A 21,651-nucleotide genomic window follows, 5' to 3' on the forward strand; every position below is an offset into this window, starting at 1 on the left:
CGAGGAAGGTGATCGTTCCCCTCTAGTCGACATTGGTGAGGCCTCATCTGGAGTACTGTGTCTAGTTTTGGGCCCCACACTACAAAGATGTGGAAAAATTGGAAAGCGTCCAGCAGAGGGCAACAAAAATGATTAGGGGACTGGAACACGACTTATGAGGAGAGGCTGAGGGAACTGGGATTGTTTAGTCTACGGAAGAGAAGAATGAGGGGGGATTTGATAGCTGCTTTCAAATACCTGAAAGGGGGTTCCAAAGAGGATGGATCTAGACTGTTCTCAGTGGTAGCAGATGACAGAATGAGGAGTAATGGTCTCAAGTTGCAGTGGGGGAGGTTTAGGTTGATATTAGGAAAAACTTTTTCACTAGGAGGGTGGTGAAACACTGGAATGGGTTACCTAGGCTGGTGGTGGAATCGCCTTCCTTTGAGGTTTTCAAGGTCAGGCCTGACAAAGCCATGGGTGGGATGATTTAGTTGGGGATTGGTCCTGCTTTGAGCAGGGGGTTGGACTAGATGACCTCCTGAGGTCCCTTCCAACGGTGATAGTCTATGATTCTATGACAAGGAGCAGGGGAGTTTGGATGGGTGGGGAGTTCTGAAGGGGGCAGGAACTGGGAGGGGTCAGATAGGGGGCGGGGGCCAGGCTGTCTGGGGAGGTAGAGCCTTCCCTACCCAGACCTCCGTACAGTTTTGCAACCCCAATGTGGCTCTCGGGTCAAAGTTTGCCCACCCCGGCTTAAACTGTCTACAAACATGATACTTGTCCTGGATGTGGGCTCTTCCAAACATTTTAGACAGCTGGGGTGTAGGTCACTGACCAACATCGGTCTGGCACACAACTGACAGGATCTGATCCCAGGAGATCAAGGCATGACTCCAGTCCTGAGAATTAAATTTGGTCCAAATAGGATGTAAAAACTAAAACCTACAGATGCACTCTATCTAACAATGAAAAAAGAATCTGATTGTACACTGAACGAGGACCACTAGCTTGAGATGACAAGACTGGAAGTACTTCAACAACGGTCACTGTTGTTAAGAAGGAACTAAGAGGGGGTTGGGGCACCTCCACCCTCATACTAGCACGTCGGGGTATGTAGTGACAAAGCACTCGAGCCACCCCAACAGGTACCACGTGGGGGGAGTTCTCTAACAACTGTGCATGAGGTGTGCACGCATCTCCAGTGGAAGAGACATGGGCAATCACTCAAAGAACTGGGTTGTTTGTTCCAGCATTCAGAGGGCCTTTCCTGCTGGCTGCCCAGCATGGTGCTTAGGCACACTGCTCCCGAGGAAGGAGACTGCTGAACAGCTTGGGCTGAGTGACTGGTTCCCTTTTGCTGAGGGGTGGAGATGGCAGGTAAGAAAAGAGGCTTTGGAGACCACAATAACTTACTCATATGTTAAATAAAACTAAGCATTTTACCAGCATATTGGATTCTGAACTGGTTACAACAATGGCAGAATGAATCTCGTCTCATTGTATTATTCTTCCAGGAAAAACAAAAAAAACCCCAGACAGTGGTGAACTGTTAAGGGTACACAGCTTTCGTCCCTACCTTTAGCTTCTTTGATCATAGTGCAGTTTGAATGAACCCCGGAATGGCAGCAACCACCACCCATTCTTACTGAAGGTACCCAAATTGTCATGTGACCACTGGACAGACATGCAAGGAGAGGGTGTAATGGAGGATTAGGAGGAGGTTAATAGGTAGTAAGACTAGACAAATTAAAAGCCTTGTGAGGATTTCCAAGTAAAATTGTTAAAGATTTAAAATCAGTCCAGAGATTCTCTGTTTTGAAGTTAATTATGTTTATTACTAGATCAAATTAAAAATACAGAGGCTGCTGGAGTCTTATTTCTCCCCATGTTCGCATTAAAAAAAACAAAGCACAGCTGTAGACAGGTCAGACAACAGGAGCCCAAGTGGCGCATGGGAACTGTAGATACATATGGAAGCCTCAGGCTGGGTGGCCAGAGAAGGGCGAGACCCCTCTCATCCCAGGCATCCCTGATCATGCCAATACAGAACTCATTTAGCCCCAGATCGGAGCTCTGTCTCATTCAGAAATTGGGAAGGATGATCTTAGAAAATGGGTGTAACCATTGAAACTACTTTCCCTGCCTGTCAGAAGGCCCTGCTTGTGGATCAGGAGTTCTCCTAGAAGTCTGGAGACAAAGAGGGATCTACAATAAGTAGTTCGCAAAACAGGCCACTTGCTTCCTAGTTCTAAAAAGGAAAAGGAAAACTGATTTGCCAATCTTTCCCAGGATTACATCCAGGCAGTTCCATTCTACAGTTTGCGAAGACTCCACCCTGAGCCAAAAATCAGACTTAGCATGAGGGGAGGCAGCCCATGATCTGCAATGCCACAGCAAATGGAGCGAATGAATAGCTCTCACCCAGAGCTTCCCTGCGGGGTGGATTAGCATCAACATTTGTGTTTTGAAGACTTTTCTAGAAGTAACATCCTATTTTAAATATATTCCAAAAGCACCTGCCCAACTGACATCCTAATGACACTTGTCCTGAGATTGGAAGGAATCCAGAGGAAGGGAATTTTCTGCCCCTTATATTTTAAGCACATTAATGGATGTGCCTACAGAATTGGTCTAAAATTTAAAGATTTTACTTGGAGTCAAAAAATTATATGGACTCCCTGAAATGAGATTTACATCTACATATGTTTATTTAACTACATTTAACAATGTAGTTTATGAGAAATGGGACAATCTTCCTTTAACCAATGATGCAGGAAACTCAGCAAGGATGGCAGTGGTTTCCAAGACAGTGCAGACAGCCGACAAGACCCTCAGTCTGAAGTCTGTTTACAGAGAACACTTTGGGTCACATCAAGTCAGAGCTCCCTGACCAGAACTAACACCGAGCATAGAAACTCTCCTGAAAGTCACTCAGTCCTGGGAGCGGCAGGTGACAAAGCATGGCGTAACTGAACTGGAACGCTTGCAGGACAAGCCCAGCTGCCTTGCACTACATTGTCATTTTAGGGTGGGAGCCTTCTTTGTAGATAGGTATTTATACCAGACATGTAGTATCACCCCCTAGAATGGAAACTCAGTCCATGCAGGTAATATAGCAGATTGGGTAGGAAGCCTGTACATCATCCAGACAGCTAAACTGGTAACTTTTTGGGGGTGGGGAAGCAGAATAGAGAATAGATTTTCCAGTGATGAACAGGACAGCATTCAGTCTAGAGGGAATTAAAGTGAATCCCAGGTACATTAGAAGACTAGAGGGCAGATTCAGAGAGATGCTGGCAGTTTCCTTTTGATGCCATTTCTTGTGGCTAACGAAAGGAGGGGAGTTGTCTACTTGCAGCTCTAACAGATTCTCGTTTCATAACCCTGCACGCTTGCAGATACTGTGACAATTTCACAATGTCCCAGTTCTACATGTTAGCAATTCCAATGCTCACCAGAATGATTCATCATCATTTGAAACCAACCATAATGAATTAAGTTACTGGGAAGTGAAGGCCCTGTCCCTTTCAGGAATCTGTCCAAATGCTGATTGACAGGGGCTTCTCCCACACATTGTAAGAGAAGGACACAAGAGCAAGCCTGAGCACTAGAAATTTGTATTGTCACTAGTCACATCAGCATCCTGATCCCAGACGAGTTTTGGTATAAACAGAGGATCATTTTTCAAAAAAGCCTGTTGTTTGACTCTTAATCAGCAAAGTAATAAAAAGTCACTGCACAACACTACATTTTATTGCTAATCACAAATTGATGCACCAGATTTCAAAATAATTTGGTTTATAGTGTTCTTTTTTAAACAAAGAGGAAACTGCTATAAATCAGGGTCTTGTGTATACAAGGTCCCTTTACTACAGCAATGGGTCTGTGTCAGTGAAGAGGATTAAAAGAAAATAACTGAGTACATCTGTACGATGTTTTTCTCAAAGGGAAACTACCCAAGTCACTCCATTCAGCTGGAAGGCAGCCAGTCTGCCCACAGTCTAAAATCCCTTTCCCAGGGGGTGGGAAAGCCCCACATCCTTATACAATTGCTGCTTTAACTTGTTAATGCTTTACTAGGAGCATGTCAGAACATCTTCAGGATGCACGCAATGCATGGCTCCTGAACTGACAGCTTTCCATTGTTGGGATAGTCAAGTCTCTCCGATGCAACTAAGAGTGTGGCCAATTAATGCTCTACACAGGATTTAAAAACAGATGCTCTACCAGCTGTGGCCAGACAGAACAACGTGGCAGTACTTCAGCTTCTGAGTGGCACTACGCCACCATTCATTAACAAGTACAGTTCAGTGCATCTTGTAACTGGGTCCTATGCTCAGATCTAATTATCCTAGGTAAGAGCCTGTGGCAGCATGGCCACAGACAAGCTGCTGGATTGCTACAAATACTGCTGCCCTGTCATCTCCAATACTGTGGTGTTTGGCTCTCCAGGGAGGACCCTTTGGACTTTATTGCCTTAGTGAAGTGTACACTCAAGTACTCTTTGGGGGCTGAATGAACATTCTTGTTAGAGGGCTGCACTGCAGGAGGCTCCAGACAGATTCCTATTTATACGTAGGCACAGACCATTACAGTTAAACACGAGTAAGTCTCAAAATATCAAAATCAGAACAAAAAACTAAATAGAGAGTTAAATAGCTCATCCAATAGGATTTGATTTTCACATTTCATCTCTTCACACAAACGCCTCCAATCCACTTGGCTCTGCACAGCCTGAGGCTCCACCCTCAGAGGGGAGATGCTGAGAAAGAAGAAACTGAAGCTGCTCCAGACAAAACACACAGGTATAAATATAAAAAGAGGTTCAATGTCAAGCACCAGTAATACTGCCTGCTCGGTGCAGGCGTGGCCATTGGGGAGAGACTCCCAGAATCAGGAACATTATTCAACAAAAATAACACACTTTGTATCCTCCTGCAGCTGCCAAGATTCCTGGGTGAAGTCCCCAGAAGAGTTTGCCACCTGTCAATTTTGGCTCAGACAAGAAGAAACAAAAAGACTGTTTGAGGAGATAAGCTGCGGAAGGCAGAACTCCCAAGCTGGCTTGCTGGATCTTTGTTTGGTGGAGACAACTTCAGGTGAGGAGCCTGCAGGCAGGCATCCACCCACTGTTGCAACGCTGAACGGTTCCACCATCCAACCATCTCCTTTCAGCTACTGCAGGGTACAGTATCAGCTTCCTTTTTTAAAAAAAACCCATGGATTTGAAATGTCCAAGTTTGGCCTCTGTTGCACTGGAGTGTTAGAATCCATTGGGAGGCTGGCATCTCTCCTTCTCTACCATAGGCAGTGCTTACTCCATGATGGCCCGGTACAGTGCAGGTTCAATGTAATCCTCCCGATAGCGTGAGTTGATCACTCTTTGTCTCTTCCGCTCTTGTTTGACCTCCTTCTCTGTGAAGATTTCTGTGAAGCGCATATCTGAAGCTACTGACTGCAAGAGTAAAGCAGGGTTAGACACCCACAGCGCCATTCAGATTAACTCATTACCCCTCACCTACAAGCGGTCCCACATGGCAGAGAAATCGCTTGGGGCATGGGGCGCTGGGACTGTTATGTACAAGCCCAAGTGACACTGCTGCATGGAGAGAGAAACAGCTTAACAAACCTGCAGTCACTAGACCCACTGAAATTATTAATGGGCAAACACCACTGAGGGCCAAAGGATTCTAGCTCAATGCCAAGCGTGAAGGAGACTTAAAGGAGTCAGTTCAAAGATCAAACTAAACACCCGGGACGTCTGCAGTATGCTCTGCTCTACTGAGACAGGCAGATTTAAACACCCACTCAGCATGAACGTCCCACCCTATCCTTCCTGGACTCAGACACACTGCATGCTTATTAACGAGTGTTGCAACTGAGCTAGGTCAGATGGGTGCACAGGACCTGTCTCTCAGGTCAGCAATGCACCTGGGTTGTGAATGGTCGTGGAGCTAATGCCTTACTATGTGAGGCCTACTGGAGCGATACAGGCCAAGGACACCAAGGCACTTCCTGGTGTACCTCACTATTTCAGAGAGGCAGGATTTCACTATTTAAGTCCCATAAATTGTCAGTTAGCACGCAATGAAGGGCTACAGACCTCAGCTAGAGGTGAGCTGAAGTAATGTATCTACAGAAAGAGAGAGATCAGCCAAGGAATAGACAGCAAACAAACTCCCAGAGCAAGTCTCACCTTGCAGTGCCCTTGCTGTGCACTTCAATGGGTTTGCTCCCATGAAGGCAGGCTACTCTCAGGGGAAGCCACGTGGACATCACGGTTATGTAGTGGACATTTAGTACGTATGCACACCCCCACTACTTACCAGCCTTGATTTGACTCTCTTTGGAAGCTCCTCATCAAGAGTGTACACATCATCTCTCTTCGCCATCAGCTGGGATCCATCTTCAAATTCCACCTAACACACAAATCATACTGTACTGCCCGAAGTCACAAGAGCCAGACCCCCACACTACTACAGAGTCTCCCTGTTCAGTTCCCGGCTCTCTAAGTGAGCTTCCATAATGAAAGCTTTCAATATACGTGTACTTTCTGGCATAGCATGGGGTCATGTGTAAATGAGGGGGGGATAGCAGCAGCTAGTTTTATATCTAGTACTGGGAACAGACTTTATACAAGCAATAATCCTGAGCGGAGCAGGAAGTTGCACGGCCCAATCTGCCTAGGGTCAAGGGAATGACCATTTTTAGGAATATTCTCAACACTTTGCAATAAGCCAGCCCCTCACTGGGGATTTTTACTCATCAGGCAAACTGGGTGCTTCAATGCCACTCTGGATATTACCTGAGCAGCAGGGTTGGGAGACTAGGGCAAGGTGTACACGAGTACTCTAAAATTCAAGGTTTTTTTTGTAAATAAAACTTTGCTTCAGCCAGATTCAGTTACAGGAGCTTAAATATTGGGGCCCATTTTCAAATACGGGCGCCTACCACGGTTCTAAGCTGTGCACGCATGCACACGGATTTTAAACCCCGCGAAACATCGCGTGCGCTCCGGCTTTTTTTTTTTTGGGCGCTTTGGCAGTGGCATGGAAGAAATAGTTTGCGCACACGGCCTGATAAAAATTAGAGGGAACATTGGTGCCTACAGCTAGGCAGCCAGTTAGAAGCAGCCTGAGTTTCAGAGGTGATGAGCCACCCCTAATGCTGCTGATTTCAGTGGGCGCTGCTGGTGCTCCGAGGCTCTTTTCACACCCGAGTCTGAACCTGCCCATATTGTGCAGGCTCAGCATGACCCCCAGGACATCTGGAAGCTCAACAGTCGCACTCGCAGGACTCACTGCTGAGGGGGGTGGCAGAAGGGCTTAGCTCACGGTGCAGACACTGACTAGATGCCACTTTTTCCTACAACCCGCTGCATGGAATCACTTCTCTGTATATCCCACGGATCTGTATTTCTAGTGCAGAAGGGAAGGGATGAATAGCCCACACATCTGTACCTGGCTATAAAACGGTGGGTCACCAAGGACATCTAGGCTAGAGCAGGGTCCTCAGCACCCAGTTATTCAGCATTTATGCTCCATCCAGACTAAAGGCTTAGATTTTTACTGCCATAAAAATATAATCTCTTCTCTATGCAGCTTTCCTTCCAATATACCAGGAACAAACCCCATAACCGCCCCCAACCCTTCCGGAGTGGATTTAATTGCAGGAGTTAAAGAGGGTCCTAGGACTTGGTTTGCCAGTAGTACCACAGTTCTACAAAAGGTCTTCTAAAATAGACAGTGGGGAGATGTCTAGAGACTACTGTGATGAGCATTTTATCTAAATAGTGAGAGGTGGAGGGCAGCGGTAAGGAGTAGGAGCTCGGTACCTGGTACATCTGGATGGCATGTGATGCCACAAATTTGGCTCCATAAACTTGCCCATCTGTCCATCTGACTTGCACGACCTCTCCTTCAGCAGGAGGACCCAGCTGAAGACAGTCTCGACTCTGATGGGACAAGAAAGAAAGTCGGGAGATGTGGAGAAGTGAGCAGTAACAACTTCTTTATATTTGCATAAAGATTCAGCAGGCCCAGAGATCCATCCAATTTTTAGAGGGCTTTCCATCAGAGTACCAAAGCACCTTACGAACAGCCCTTGAGATAGGTGCATATTACCACCTAGAGACAGGGAAATTGAGCCACAGGGTTCCACAACTAAACCATTAGTTCACAAACACAGGGTGTTTCCTGCTCCCAGCTATTTCAAATGGTCTGCAATTTCAAAGTCAAGCTTCTTGGATCCTTTCCTTCTCCTGGCTCAGCTCATTACAGAGACCCTGAACACCATCTGCACCCTCAGTGACAACTGTGCAAATGAATTGCCTTGTCATTTGCCCTTCACCACCCCACCACCCAGCCCTGCGTATTAGCCACATGGCTTGAATTAATATGCAAACTAGATACCATTAACTTGGGTTTGAATGCACCCAATGAAGTGAGCTGTAGCTCACGAAAGCTTATGCTCTAATAAATTTGTTAGTTTCTAAGGTGCCACAAGTCCTCCTGTTCTTTTCTGGGGTTTGAATAGAGACTGGAGTGGCTGGGTCATGACAATATTGAATCTATTTCCCCATGTTAAGTACCCTCACACCTTCTTGTCAGTCTAAATGGGCCATCTTGATTATCACTACAAAAGTTTTTTTCTCCTGCTGATAATAGCTCATCTTAACTAATTAGCCTCTCACAGTTTGTATGGCAACTTCCAACTTATCTGTATGTATATATATTTCTTCTTACTATATGTTCCATTCTATGCATCCGATGAAGTTGGCTGTAGCCCACAAAAGCTAATGCTCTAATAAATTTGTTAGTCTCTAAGGTGCCACAAGTACTCCTGTTCTTTTTAATGAATACAACTGTTCATAAGTCTGAAAGAAGATCAATACAGGCACTTTGCAACCAAAGCATTAAATTAGACAACAACAGGTTTTTAAGCGGGAAAAAAATCTAAAAAGCTGTAAGAAATTCTTTGCTCAGATGAGAGTACTTCCCTCCTTATGAGCTGTCATTAACCCCCTAGAGATGTTAGCAGACAGACACATTTGCTCCCACAATGGTGATGCAGTTTCCTTGTACCACATGCCCTCTAGTGGAGTAGCTCCCTTATTTCACAACATACCACAATGTCCTCTGGATAGAGGTTGTCGCTGAAGGAGCCATCATCAAAGTTGACTTCATAGAAGGTTTCCTTTGTAAGACTGACCACTTCGCACTGATAGAAACGACCATTCTTGTGCTTGCTGATTACCATTTGGCCAGCTGAGAGATCTTGAAGAGCAGCTTTAGCTCGCTGAGAGGAGAAGAGCTCTTGTTAGACAGCTAAAATGAAGGTCAGTATACTGGTACTGAACATGGGCCTTGGCAGATAAGAGACAGAACTACATTGCTGCCAAGAGTTCTTAATTGAACGTAGGATCCACCAGTGATCTGAAGTCAATCTTTAAAAGAGTTTTCCCCCAGAGTGCTTTAAATGCTTAAAAACCAAACCAGTCAGCGGCAGCGACCAAGACAGTGCAGTGCATAGCTCAGGCCACCTAGGGACTTACAAGCGCTCCGTCTTTAGAGTAGGTTCCTCAAGACAGTTTGAGGACTTTGCAGCAAGCCCTCTACAGGCCCATCTCGAGCAGAATACTGCAGTTCATTTGGCAGAAGGGCTACATGGGAACATTATCCACTGGTTGGTCAACAGAACAGGACATTCCACTGGGATCCCAATACTAACTCTGCACATTAGTATCACTTACTTCACACACATGTTAGCTATTCCTTCTCACAACAGCTCCAGGGGGGAGGTGGTTCTCAGTCACTTTATAGAAACTAGGGAAAAGTGACCGGCTGAAGGTCATATGCAGTCAGCAGCAGGACTAACATCAGGGCTCAGCTCTTGGCATGGGATGGGAGCCAAGGTCATTAGACTATGCTGGCCAAAATGCACAGGGAATTCTTTTATTGGTATGAATCTGTCAAAGACATTAACTCATCCACCTTATCTCTCTAGCACAGCCAAAAGCTTTTCCAGTTTCCCTTGATACTCTGGCCTATTCCAGAACAAATCCTAGTTGTGTCCCAAATACTCACCTCTGCCTGGGATGGAATCTTATGCCTAAAGCAGGTAATGAAGACAACGAATGGCCAGTCATCAGGCTGCATCATGACTCCAGCTGCTTGAGCACAGCTGACATGAAAGGACGTAGGACAGCGACCATGAGAGCACTGCACACAGCAACCTGCAATTCTCTTCCTCCGCTTCTTACAGAAGATGCATTTCTGCAGACAGGAAACTACAGATTACTGCTCAGCACTGGCTTTCCCCAAGTACAGAAGACTGACAGGCTCCCCAGGTGTTACTAGAAATACCTTTTTTCATTACTACATTATTGCAACTACTCTTTATCCCAGAAAGGCACCATGCTTTATCATAGTCTAGAGAGAGAAGGGCACTTGTTTTATTTCATAACCGGGCAGGAATCTCAGGAGTTACAAACAGGGACACAGGCAAAAAAGTTAAGTGTTCATAATATACCAATCCAACAAGCTTAACAGCAAAACATTGAACTGAAATGTCTGCAAGGGAAGGTGACCTGGACACGAGTCATTCTACCACATTTCAGCAATGACAAAAGTCAATGGCCCACTGCAACTCCTGCCTGTAGTTATACAAGGACAGAAACAGGCCAGAGGCCTAGAGTAACATTATACCCCAAAGGATTTCACAGAACCAGAGACAGAACTTCAGAAGGGAGGAGAACTGAGTAGAATTTGTACAGATGCAGATTCCATACCCTTACCCTAAAGGCAGAAAGCTAGATTTGGGCCAGCAGATTTGGCGTAACTGATGGATGTCACAAACACTGGTTTATATCTTTAGAGCAGGATTGAGCAAATGGAGGAAAAGGCTCTAAAATGTAAGTATTTCTAAAAATTAGTCGTGCCAGCCAGGAAGTCCCATATCTTACAGCTAAAGTCAACATACAGCTTTTTATTTAATAGTTCTCACCTTGTTTGCCCCGAAATACTGAAGGTGTTTTTTTTTTTTTTTTTTTTAACAACAAAGTGGTTCAGTTCATTGTCATATTTTTAGGTACAGGGGTTTTGAGAATAAATTAAATGATTGTGAAGCACTTTGAGATCAGCTGATGAAAATATATAAGGACTAGGCATTAAGTATTTGCACCTTCTCCTACTTCCATCAGTCTGAGACTCATGGAGTGGCTAGACTGTAGAAATCCTTAAAGAGAGAACACTAAAAATGATAAAGCCGCCCAGGACTCAGGCCAGTTAGCAAGGACTCGTGCAGAATAGGCTTATCGCGGTCATCTCAGACTCTTCAATGACTGAGAACGCTCTTGGCAGTGGTCTCCCCTCTATTATGCTGCTTTTCCAGAGGCTCCAAGTCCACTGGTCAAATCCCACCCCATTTCTTCTGCTAGTGCTGCACTGGATCGCAGGCTTGGGTAGTTAATAGCAAGGTATGATGCGATATAACCATACAAAGCTCAGTTCTCTCCTTCTGGATTGCGGGAAACTCACTCCTTTAGATAGAAGAGGAGGAAGGGGGAGTCTAACATTCCTTAAACTGAGTTTGTAGACAAGCTAAACAGACCCAGCTTTTATTTTATTTAAAGTGCCTAGAGATTCCTGCATAAGATACCAACGTATTACTGTATTATGCAATTCAAATCACTAGCTAAACTATAACAAGACTCCATACTGACCCCTTTGTTAATTCTAACTTCAAGTAATTATCATGCTCTGTGTTAATACCCAAGAACAAAGCTAGGTTTCAGAGAGTAGGGAGTACTCTAACTGGATTTATTTAACAAACCACCTCCCAACCATCAGAGTTCAGATTTTCTCAGACCTCTATTTAATAGAGGGAAGTTGTCTCCTTCAGGAGGAGACTAGAAGACCCCACAGATAGGACTTCAATGAAACCAATAAGCCTAACAGTGAATCCCAGATGTCTTACCAGTCTGAAGCGCTGCAGAGGGATTTTGCCAACATCCACTGGACTGCGCTCTGCAATATTCACAAATTTTGCCTCCAGTACAGCTACAGCACACATCACATGGACCCACCTGCCAGAATTGGAGATGAGAAAAAAAAAAAATCAGTACACACGGAAGAAAAAGACAGTTGAGAATTTAAGTCAGTTTAGTGTTAACGAAGCATAGCAGATTGGCAATCCCTCCAGCCCTAAGAATGAAGTCCTTTGTTGAACCATACAGCAGACTGGAGCTCAAGTAGTATAAGCCTCCCTCACACTAGCCCTGATAAAGGAGACATCTAGGAGCAAAACTAGACTTCATTCCATTTAGTTCTTGGCCTTTCCACTGAAGTGAACAAGGGAGCGACTGAGTGAGACTTGTGCTGCTGGTATTTATGCTGCAGGCACATGTGCCCTACAAGCTTGTTTCACTCAGGCCACAGACCTGTCAGATAACTATTTACAGTCACTACTGACCTGGTTTTGAAACAGTGACCTAGAGGTCAAAGGCCACTCCCAGAGTCTTCAGGCCAAGTTCCCATAGTTTACGCCTTGGCATTGCAAGTTAAGGTTTGGATACTAAATACCAATGTATTTTGCATCCGAGAACTTTAGACATACCAGCCAAGTTCATCTGTGTCCTTGTCCATTAACAGTCGCACATGCTGCAGCTGCCCAAGTCAGCCTTGAGCCAGAACATGCTGCACTGCAGGAGGGCCCCACCTCCCCAAGTCAGTGAAGTGTCGTTTGGGAAAAGTAAAGGAAGCTTTGTGGCTGTCCTGTGATGCAGACGCCTCCAGCCAAGCCCCAAGCTGAAGACACTAGCAGTGTAAATTTAGACAGTCTACTGGCAGAGATGAGGTATGTGGAGCCTTTGGTTGCTGTATGGGGCATGATCTCTCTGTACCCTGGTATTCAGAGTTCCTGGCCCCCGAGGTGGCTCTGGGAACCAAAGACAATTTTAATTAATAAGAAACTTCACAGTTAATAGCTATCACCACCTTGGGATGGGGAACTCCCTGGGAAGTCAGTGACTGGCTGTGGGTTTCTGTGATACTGCACCACTCACCCAAGTCCTGGTGCATAAGGCACCATGTGGTCACATCCTGAACTATGTTATATATGTTTACAACCCTCTGCATCCATCCTGTCAATCCATCTGGCAGATGCCCTTGGACACGACATCATCCCTGCAGCACACTCACACTAAGCAATGCACTTTTAACAACCTTACAAGAAAAGCTGCTCCACAGAGAATGAAAAAGCTGGAATACTCACTTGTCGTCATTGGCTCTCTGCAGTGCGCCTCCTCGTAATGAACACAAGCAGCAGTCCTGCCACAAAGAAGAAAATGAGGAACCATGTTATCTGTCAATGAAGCAGTAAGCTTGTGCCAGAGAGCCTCACTGTGACAACACATATTTAGAGGAATAGCTCTTTGTTGCCAATTAGCCCCACAGATACAATTACTTTGCAGAGGACAGCCTAATTAAGAGTTATCAACTGGCTTCTGCTTTTGAGAAATGGACCCACCTCATAGTTCTCTAGATACTCAGAGGTGGAGTAAACTAAGGAGAGCTACTCTGAAGATGGGTGGGAAAAATACTGAGAGCCAATGTTGTGAGCTCAGACCAGAGAAACAAAATCCTTTCCCAACTCGGCATAGCTGAAGCTGGGAACAAACCAGCTGGTGGATGCAATTCAAGGGGCTGGCCCCTGGAAGAGATGTAGCGGTCCACTCTATTGGTGGAGAGCCCATGACACTTTCTGAAAGAACCCCTCTACTCTGAGCCACCTTCCTCCTCAATGAGTTAGATTTCAGTATCCTCTCCCACTGCAGCCACAGCTAAGCAACAAGTTAGCTGCATTTTGTAGAGCAGAAGGCGTCATATACAAGGAGAGACCACCACATTCCTGCAGAACTTCCCTTCTCCATTTCTGACCACCACAGCCTGAATCACTGCACTGGGCAGCTGGTTCTTTAAGCCAGAAGACATTAAATCAAAAGGCCAAATGGAAGAGAATTACACTCTGGAGGTGTTCTCTAAATTACAGCCTTACCACAAAAGGGGAGCAGACATGGCACAACGCAAGATTTCAGGAAGAGCTCTGTAACTAGCCTTCATCTCACCTTTCCCCCTGCCCTCCCATGGGCTCCCCACAGCTTGGATACCCGACTAATAGGATCCTCCTGAGTCCTTAAAGAGAAAGTGAAGTGAGGCTTGTACAAGCAATTTTCTTACCTCTTCTAAAGCATTGGCTGTACACCTGGAGCACATCCAGTCTTCAGTGGCCTTGTCAGGGGACACACCATAACAACCTATAATGGAAACAGCACTGGCCTAATCTTACAGATCTCTCACCTTGGAGGTCAAAGAGGGAATATGAAAATTACAGCCCTTGGCTCCACTTCACAATCCCCACGTGAGGGTTCCATACACCTCAGGTTTGCTCATACACCACCCTTGCCCCACCATTCACAAGGCCGTCTCCATGATCCAACTGAGGAATGGACTCAGTTCTTTATTACAGCTAACAGGGGTTGGTAGGTGGAATTGTTACAATGTACAAGATCAGACTGCAGGGCAAGTTAGTGCCTAGGAGTGGGGTCTGGCTGTACTCACTAGCATGAACACAGACACTGCAGTTTTTGCAGGTGATCAGGACACTAGTTCCATCTTCCTCCAGGTAAGGGGTTGACAGATTGAGGTCAGTGCTGCAGCCAGTTGCAGTGAAGCACATCTCAGGAATCAGAGGTTTGGTTCGTAACTTCCTGGTGGCAGTACTTGGAGCAACTCCAGAGCTCTGACCATGGCCTCCACATTCTACCTATGAAAGTGAGGTGGGGAGCATAGGTAAATTTTACTGGGAATATTGAAAACCTCAGATTTCCCTCTCACATTTTTATTCTTACCACCAGCTTCATCAGGCAAGGATAACTACTACACAACAGCAAGCTAATGACCAGATAAACTTTACTTCCTGCGTCATTCAGAACATGATCCCATCTTTAAAGAGAAGTACAAGCCATAAGAACGGTCATACTGGGTCAGACCAATGGTCCATCCAGTATCCTGTCTTCCAACAGCAGCCAATGCCAGGTGCTTCAGAGGGAATGAACAGAACAGGAAATCAAGTGATCCATCCCCTGTCGTCCAAGCCCAGTTTCTGGCGAACAGAAGCTAGGGACACTCAGAACATAGTGTTGGATCCCTGACCATCTTGGCTAATAGCCACTGATGGACCTATCCTCCATGAACTTACTAACAGAGTTCAAAACAGAACTAGATGTCTTGGCCTTCACAACATCCCCGGCAAAGAGTTCCACAGGTCGACTGTGCCTTGTGTGAAGTAGTACTTCCTTTTGTTTGTTTTAAACCTGCTGCCTGTTAATCTCATTTGTGGCCCCATGTTCTTGTGTTATGAGAAGGAGTAAATGACATTTCCTTATTCACTTTCTCCCCACCAGACAAGATTTTATAGACTGCTACCATACCCGCCAATTAGTCGTCTCTTTTTCAAGCTGAAAAGTCCCAGTCTTTTTAATCTCTCCTCATATGGAAGCTGTTCTGTACGCCTAAGTATTTTAGTTGCCCTTCCCTGTACTTTTCCCATATATCTTTTTTGAGATGGGGTGACCAGATTTGCACACAGTATTCAAGATGTGAGCAGGTCATGGATTTATATAGTGGCATTATGATTTTTTCTGTCTTATCTATCCTTTCCCTGATAGTTCCTAACATTGTTAACTTTGACTGCTGCTACACATTGAGCAGATGTGTTCAGAGAACTATCCACGACTCCAAGAACTTTCTTGATTTTAAGACACCATCAGTTTGTATGCATAGTTGGGATGTTGTTTTCCAATGTGCATTACTTCGCATTTTTCAATACTGAATTTCATTTGCCATTTTGTTGCCCAGTCACCCAGTTTTGTGAGATCCTTTTGTAACTCTTCACAGTCTGCTTTGGAATTACCTATCTTGAGTAGTTTTGTATTATCTGCAAATTTTGCCACCTCACTCTTGACTCCTTTTTCCAGATCATATATGAATATATCTCTCTCCATTCTGAAAGCCAACCATTTATTCCTACTCTTTGTTTCCTATCTTTTAACCAGTTACCGACCCATGAGAGGACCTTCCCTCTTATCCCATGACCACTTGCTTCGCTTAAGAGCCTTTGGTGAGGGATCTTGTCAAAGGCTTTCTGAAAGTCTAAGTACACTATATGCAGTGGATCACTCTTGCCCACGTTTGATGACCCCCTTAAAGAATTCTAATAGATTGGTGAGGCACGATTTCCCTTTTCAAAAACCATGTTGACTCTTCCACACCAAATCGTGTTCATCCATGCATCTGATAATTCTGTTCTTTACTATAGTTTCAACCTATTTGCCTGGTACTGAAGTTAGGCTTACCGGCCTGTAATTAATGAGATCACCCTGGAGCCTTTTTTTAAAGGCTTTTTAAAGAATTTTGTTTCTTCACATTTGTGTGAAGAAACAAAATTCAGTAAACTCTCTACTAGTGTTCCATACTCTCCCAGGGCCCACAGAGTTCTCAGCGAGAGCAGCTTCAAATCCAGAGGTATTCCCATTCTATCTAGAGTAAGACTGAAGGTGTTTGAAACACATTGTTCTGTGACAAGCAGCAAGAGACCTCATCTGGAATACTGTGTACAGTTCCGGTCTCCCATGTTAAGAGGGATGAATTCAAACTGGAACAGTACAGAGAAGGGCTACTAGGATGATCCGAGGAATGGAAAACCTGTCTTATGAAAGGAGACTCAAGGAGCTTGGTTTGTTTAGCCTAACCAAAAGAAGGTTGAGGGGAGATATGATTGCTCTATAAATGTATCAGAGGGATAAATACCGGAGAGGGAGAGGAATTATTTAAGCTCAGTAGCAATGTGGACACAAGAACAAATGGATATAAATTGGCGATCGGGAAGTTTAGACTTGAAATTAGACGAAGGTTTCTAACCATCTGAGGAGTGAAGTTCTGGAATAGCCTTCCAAGGGAAGCAGTGCGGGCAAAAGATGTATCTGGCTTCAAGATTAAACTTGATTAAGTTTATGGAGGAGATGGTATGATGGGATAACATGATTTTGGCAATTATTGATCTTTAACTATTCATGGTAAATAGGCCCAATGGCCTGTGATGGGATGGGATTTGAGTTACTACAGAGAATTCTTTCCTGGGTATCTGGCTGGTGAATCTTGCCCACATGCTCAGGGTTCAGCTGATGGCCATATTTGGGGTTGGGAAGGAATTTTCCTCCAGGGCAGATTGGGGCACAGGTCACTTGCTGGAGGATTCTCTGCACCTCGAAGTCTTTAAACCATGATTTGAGGACATCAATAGCTCAGACATAGGTGAGAGGTTTATTGCAGGAGTGGGTGGGTGAGATTCTGTGGCCTGCATTGTGCAGGAGGTCAGACTAGATGATCATAATGGTCCCTTCTGACCTTAATATCTATGAGTCTATGAGATATATTTGTCTGTATGTGCCCCCTGGAATCACAAGGTCTGTCCCTTCCCCAAGAAGGGTATCTGTGGCACACCTTTACAATGCCTAGACTTTTACAGATGCAGAGTCAGACGACTGCAGTGCTACTATATGAGTACTGTTCATTTAGTTATATCCTCCGATCTCTTACGCTATGTCTACACTGGCAATTGAATAACAAAAATTTTGTCATTCAGAGGTGTTACCTTCCTGCCATCCCCCCGAAAGACAAAAGTTTTGCCACAAGTGCCAGTGTGAACAGCTCGTTGTCAGCAGGAGCGCTCTCCTGCTGAGAACGCAAATGCCACTCGTTGCGGGTAGAAGTCCTGTCAGCAGGAGAGCTGGCAAACAGCGGCTACACTGCATTACTTTTACCAGCATGGCTGTGGTGTGACAGCCATGTCGCTAAAAGCTGTGTAGTGTAGACATAGCCTATGATTCTAAAGACTTATACAAACATGTTTAAACATCCCCATAGCTGTTTCATACTCTAGGGCCTTGTCTACACTTGCAACAGTGTGTAGGGTACATGCAGTGATATGCTGCAGTGAAAACTAGGCTGTGTCCACACAGCAGTGTGTAGCTACACAGCAGTGGCAGGCTCTGGGGTGGAGGAAGCAGGGGAGGGCTGCTGGAACCCTTCCCTTCTACCTCCCCCCTGCCGGAGCTTTTCATGGTGGCTGGGAAAGGCTCCGGCAGCAGGGTGGCAGCGAGACACTACACTGCTAAAAAGAGCAGTGTAGACATGGGAGGCACTGCTTGGGCATACACAGAGCTGCGCAGGATACATAGCTGCGCAGGATACATATCTTAAGGTTCTGGTGTGTCCGTATTCTATTCGCCTAAGCAGTGTCTCACCATTTACACGGCTATTTATACCCATGCTAGCTAGATGTGCAGCGTCTGTATTCGACAAGCCATCTAGCCTAGTTGTGAACAAGACTACTGTCTCAAACAGATATTTGTTGTTAGGCAGGTAGACCTGGAAATGCATCTCTCCATTGAAAAACCAAGAGACTTTTATAAACTCAATGTCAAATTAGACACCAATTAAAATTTAAAGGGACAAGATGGGTGAGATAATCTCTTTTATTGGACCAAGTTCTGTTGGTGAAAGGCAAGATTCCAAGCTACACAGAGCTCTTCTTCAGGCTGCAACATTACAAATTAAAATTTAATGCAGTTCTAATGGACTATGACTCCAACTTCTGGAGGACTAGGTAACTGAGGTCAAGCACTGATAACTCAGGCATTCGCAACTCCCATTCTCAGGTTCAGTCCTCTGGAAAAACTTCGCTGCCTAGTGTAAACAGACACCTCTAGCTGCTCCTTTGCTCAACTATTTTTGCCCAAGTATCTGTTTATGCCATTTACAAATCAAGACGAGATGACAATAACTGGCATTATCTGCGCAAATGGGTGACTGTATGTGTTGCAGGAGTTAAAATCCCCGTGCATTTTGTTGTCCACAGTTATCAAAACGAGTACAAGAGCCAAACATGAACAGTCTCCTCGCACCTGACCTGGGGCAACCAACTTCTTCAAGGCCGAATTTAGAGATGCCTGTTTGAGATTATTTTTTCCTTTACATTTTAGCCCTCTGAATGCACTGCTCTATATGCTTCTCAAAAAAACTCAGAGTGATCATCCTAGGATACATAACCTCAATAAGGACCTGCCCAAAACATCTAATTTTCCTTTCCAATACAGAAGTGAACATATTAGTTTCTAGATCTAACACAATCATGGTGGTCCCAAAAACCATTATAGGTTTAGCCCATCAGTCCTCCTTCACCCTAGATGCCTGAGAGAAGAAAGCTTCTGCTTTTGCACGTACTTAGACAGCCATCGGGTTATATCCAGTCCTCTCCTTTTATTTTAAACTATGGGAATGTTCTTTCCCGATCCCTGCCATCAGGAAGCAGATTAAAGTGGGTCTCTAAAATTTAGTTTTCAGGAAAGAATTAATCTGAAAGTGAGGTGCTATGCACATAACTTTGATAGGAATTTAACAAGTTTGAGCTCAGCCAGAGCTAAGGAGGGAAGTTTCAAAATATATGCAGCTATGAAACAAACAAGGAAGTCTGATGCAACCTGAGGTTGTAAAGGGAAGAGCAATACTATTTACTGGATCACACAGATCTGCAGGCTTATTTAGCAACAGACTGAAACAACATTATTCTAAAATAAATTTACAACCTACTAGTTTACAAAATCCTGAGGAATGTGGCAGCTACCTTCTCCCTCAGCTTCTGCCATACAAAGAACAGCTCTGGGAGAAGTCCAGGATGCTTACCTGGTACGTCTGGAAGAGCATGCATACAGCACAGTGAGGGGGCTGCTGAGCCATGGTCTGATTATATTCTTTTTCTGCCTCAAAATTCTGAGGGCGATTTTGCCACAGCTGGCTAAGTGGTTTGGCCCAAGCCTCTGTCTCCTCAGCCTCTTCTTCAGGAGTTAGGTGCTCTGACATCTCTGCAACAAGAAATGGTTTCATTAGTGTTAGCGATATGTCCTGCTGCTGCCACTGTGTTGCAAGGAGAGCTTATGATAACCACCAAGATGAAGAATGGTAAGGAGAGGGGCTTCAATCTCTGACAGTGGGAAGTATGCACATGCCAGGAATGGTGAGAAATTGTTTATTTCCTTCTGAAGAAACACAAGGGAATTTAGCAGAAACATGACCTGAGTACACCACAAAGAAATTCATACAAATGAAAAGTATAGGCATGCATGATCCTGTTCCTGCTTACAATGGGGTGACCAACCCACACAAGCTCTGAACAGGGGCTAGAAGGGGCCAATTAACCTTATATGCTGCATCTGGAGGGTAACCAAGGACTGGTTGGAATGGCAAATGAAATTCATATGGGGAAGGAGCTGGGACAGGATTATAAGCCAGGAAGTGAGAGCACGAAGGGACTGCAGGGAAGAGGTCTGCAGTCACTCCCTGGAGGGAAAGGGAGTTAGCTAGGGACAAAAAGGGGATCCAGGGGGATAGTAAACCTGGGTTCCTGCCCTAGGGTGGGGAGTCCAACAAGAGGCAGAGAATGGAGAAGCAGCAATAGGGAGCAGAGGAATCTCTAGTGGCAAGCCAGAGATCAGCAAGGAGATAGAGGTGGGATAGGAAGAAGCCCAGGGAAACAGCAGCAAGGAGTGGGACTGCAGAGACCTGGGCTGCTGGTTACAGGGTCCCTGTGGTGGAACCCAGTGTAGAGGGAGGGCCTGGGTTCCCCTACCAGGGATCTGAAAGTGGTACAGGACCTGCAGACTTGGAAAGGAAGACTGTCTGTGATAGTGTCTGGACAGCTTGTCTAGTGGGACTCTTATCCCAGAAGGCAGGACGGACTATATAGTGACTTAGCTGGAGGGCCAAGTCACAAAGAGGGACCACATTGAGTCAGAGAGAGAGAGGGGAGCTCACAGTGCAAGCAACCGATGAAGTGAAAGCTAATTCTCAGACCCAAATTACAAAGAGGAGCACCTGTAGAGAGGTGAACCCCTTCATACTGCTTCAAGGGGCCTACAATTTAATCAGATCCAAAGCATATACAGGCTAAATGGTCAGTCAAGAATGTGCATGTTTTAAAAAATATGGATATTTAGTGGATTATTGGAAAGCGCCAAGGAAACATCAACTGTGGAATACAGAAATGAAGTTCAGCTACATTTAGAATTTGACTGGTATGCACAGTTGTGACTTTCTGTGACTGGAAAAAATATTCAGATTCCAAAGAAAGTAGTGGGAAAGGGTAAACACCTGGGGGTGAAACAATTCCACTGCCGAGGCTGTGCACTGGAGAACGAAGCAAGAATTCCAAGCAGAACTAAGAACCTCTCTTAGGCTGGAGAGAAGTCACATGCCTAGATGCCTCCCATATATCTTCAGTTACCTCATGGAACATACCATATTGCCCTCATACATCTGGAGCACTCTCCACCTTCCCATCCAAGGCCTCCCCAGATAGCTGAATTCCACCCGACTAAAGTATGTAGAACTTACCATCGTCACTGATGCAGTCTTTAACCACAAGAGGATGATGACGAGGAAGTTTGCTCAAGGGCTGGCGACGACCCTTTGACTTTTTACTCTCTTTCATTGATCTCAGGTACTCCGCTGCCACCTGGACAAGGCAAAGCAGCAACTCAGCAATAATCATGTT

The 21,651-nt window shown here is 45.1% G+C and overlaps 1 protein-coding gene across 4 annotated transcripts in view; it reads right to left on the reverse strand.

The window, feature by feature from the left end:
* Window positions 1-1,795: 1,795 nt before the first annotated feature.
* KDM4A (lysine demethylase 4A) overlaps window positions 1,796-21,651 on the reverse strand; it is a 39,326-nt gene continuing 19,470 nt past the window's right edge. For all 4 annotated transcript variants that reach the window (XM_075131904.1, XM_075131905.1, XM_075131906.1 and 1 more), the window contains 11 exons: window positions 21,492-21,612; window positions 19,785-19,963; window positions 14,601-14,805; window positions 14,220-14,296; window positions 13,255-13,310; window positions 11,959-12,067; window positions 10,068-10,256; window positions 9,109-9,279; window positions 7,817-7,936; window positions 6,309-6,401; window positions 1,796-5,437 (listed from right to left, as the gene is read on the reverse strand). In XM_075131904.1, coding sequence (XP_074988005.1) covers window positions 5,297-5,437; window positions 6,309-6,401; window positions 7,817-7,936; window positions 9,109-9,279; window positions 10,068-10,256; window positions 11,959-12,067; window positions 13,255-13,310; window positions 14,220-14,296; window positions 14,601-14,805; window positions 19,785-19,963; window positions 21,492-21,612 — 1,461 coding nt within the window. In that variant the 3' untranslated portion in view covers window positions 1,796-5,296. The remainder of the gene's footprint in view (window positions 5,438-6,308; window positions 6,402-7,816; window positions 7,937-9,108; window positions 9,280-10,067; window positions 10,257-11,958; window positions 12,068-13,254; window positions 13,311-14,219; window positions 14,297-14,600; window positions 14,806-19,784; window positions 19,964-21,491; window positions 21,613-21,651) is intronic.

This window comes from Caretta caretta, chromosome 8 (assembly GCF_965140235.1).
Source record: "Caretta caretta isolate rCarCar2 chromosome 8, rCarCar1.hap1, whole genome shotgun sequence".
NCBI classification, from domain to species: Eukaryota; Metazoa; Chordata; order Testudines; family Cheloniidae; genus Caretta; species Caretta caretta.